Source organism: Coptis chinensis, chromosome 6 (genome assembly GCF_015680905.1).
Source record: "Coptis chinensis isolate HL-2020 chromosome 6, ASM1568090v1, whole genome shotgun sequence".
Classification (NCBI taxonomy): domain Eukaryota; kingdom Viridiplantae; phylum Streptophyta; class Magnoliopsida; order Ranunculales; family Ranunculaceae; genus Coptis; species Coptis chinensis.
In genome coordinates this window covers 3,808,115-3,809,542 of record NC_141461.1, presented here as the reverse complement: position 1 = coordinate 3,809,542, position 1,428 = coordinate 3,808,115, and the positions used below count along the sequence as shown (strand labels likewise).

General features: G+C 39.4%; 1 protein-coding gene across 1 annotated transcript; it reads right to left on the bottom strand.

Annotated features, from left to right (window-relative positions):
- Positions 1-245: 245 nt before the first annotated feature.
- On the bottom strand, positions 246-1,225 carry LOC147490849 (uncharacterized). The gene is made up of 2 exons (XM_086567123.1): positions 674-1,225; positions 246-578 (listed from the first exon to the last, which is right to left on the bottom strand). Exons 1-2 carry the CDS (start codon positions 1,223-1,225, stop codon positions 246-248), a joined length of 885 nt encoding a protein of 294 aa, XP_086423249.1.
- Positions 1,226-1,428: the final 203 nt, after the last annotated feature.

Genomic DNA, 1,428 nt, shown 5'->3' with positions numbered 1-1,428 from the left:
TTGCTCTTCTCTAGTTTCTCTCTAGCTTTGGGACAAAGATCATCACTCCACTTCTCCATTAATTCCCTCTTCTTCTGACACCTAAGTGCTTGATTGATTCTTATGTCTTCTAGCATATCAATGATGGACTTTCTTCTTGCATCAAGTATGACACCATTAAAAGTTTCACACATATTATTTTCCACTGAATCACTTGAAGATCTAAAATCAAAAAGGCCCTACACCAATACTTTGCTGGTCTTGCTTCATGAGTGTATCATATGCAGTGGTGGTGAGGCTTTCTTCAACTCATCGCTGACAATATCCCATTCTTGTGGAGTCCTACTCTTGGCCATTCTCCAGAACAAATTCTTCAACTGAGTTCCACTATGAAGCTTTCTAAAGTTGGCATAGATATGCCTGGCACAACATCTGTGCTCAACCAATGGTAACAACAATTCAATTGCTTGAATGAGTCCCTTCGTTGATCGCTGATCAATGTCAACCCAAATTCCATCACCAATTCCAAGATCTTCTATCAGCAGCTTGTAAAACCAAATCCAATTTTCCTTGTTTTCCACACTAACAACAGCCCCAAGCTATTGGGAACATTTGATTGTTCCCATCTCTCCCAACAAATTAAGAAGCTCCCTTTACAAAAGCTTTTCAAAAAAGCTCCATCAAGCCCTATTACATGCCTGCATCCTGCCTTCCACCCTCTTTTAAGTGCAGCAAAACAAACATAAAACCCTTTAAACCTACCTTCATCCACAGCTATCTTGCAAGTAGTTCCTGGGTTGGACTTGTACACTTCAGCTCCATAGTCCCAGAGTTTACCATAAAGGGTTTTTAAAGATCCTTTAACTTCCCCCATTGCTTTTCTCTTTGCCCTTAAGCACTGCATTTTTGTGACTTCAATACCAAACTTGTGCATCACCTGCTCTTGGAACTCTCTAAGTGTCCATTTGGGATTTGTAGTGATCCTATCAAAGTAATGCTTAGCTAACCATGCAGCATTTATAGCTGTAATTTTCACAGACCTTGAGCATTCATGCTTAGATTTCAAACTCTTAATTTGAAAACTTTTTTCACACTGCATCCAAGTAGCCCACAATCTCCAATCACAACCCTTACACACAGCTTCCAATAACTTAGTACCACTCCTAGGGAACCTTATGTCATACCCATGAGTCACAGCATAAGCTTTCAACAATTCCTTAAGCTCTTCTTTAGACCCAAACTTCATCCCAATAACAAAATTCAACCTGAAACAAATCACAACCAAGAGGCAAGCTAGGAAACCTAGAATTAACTCTTTTAATCCCACCTTCTTCATCATCAGCTTATAGGGTCATATAATCGATTCACTAGCATATTCACTATCATTTTCTATAAAACCAAGTAGTAACACCAAGCTCGGTTGGTTGGTTCCCATCGGTTTCTACATTA

What these genes read in the sequence shown, in the direction of transcription:
- LOC147490849 (XM_086567123.1), bottom strand. Translation starts at nt 1,225, where the DNA reads ATGAAGTTTGGGTCTAAAGAAGAGCTTAAGGAATTGTTGAAAGCTTAT. An exon ending in GGAAGGCAGGATGCAGGCAT is followed by an intron (nt 579 to 673) that starts GTAATAGGGCTT and finishes TGTTCCCAATAG; the next exon opens with CTTGGGGCTGTTGTTAGTGT.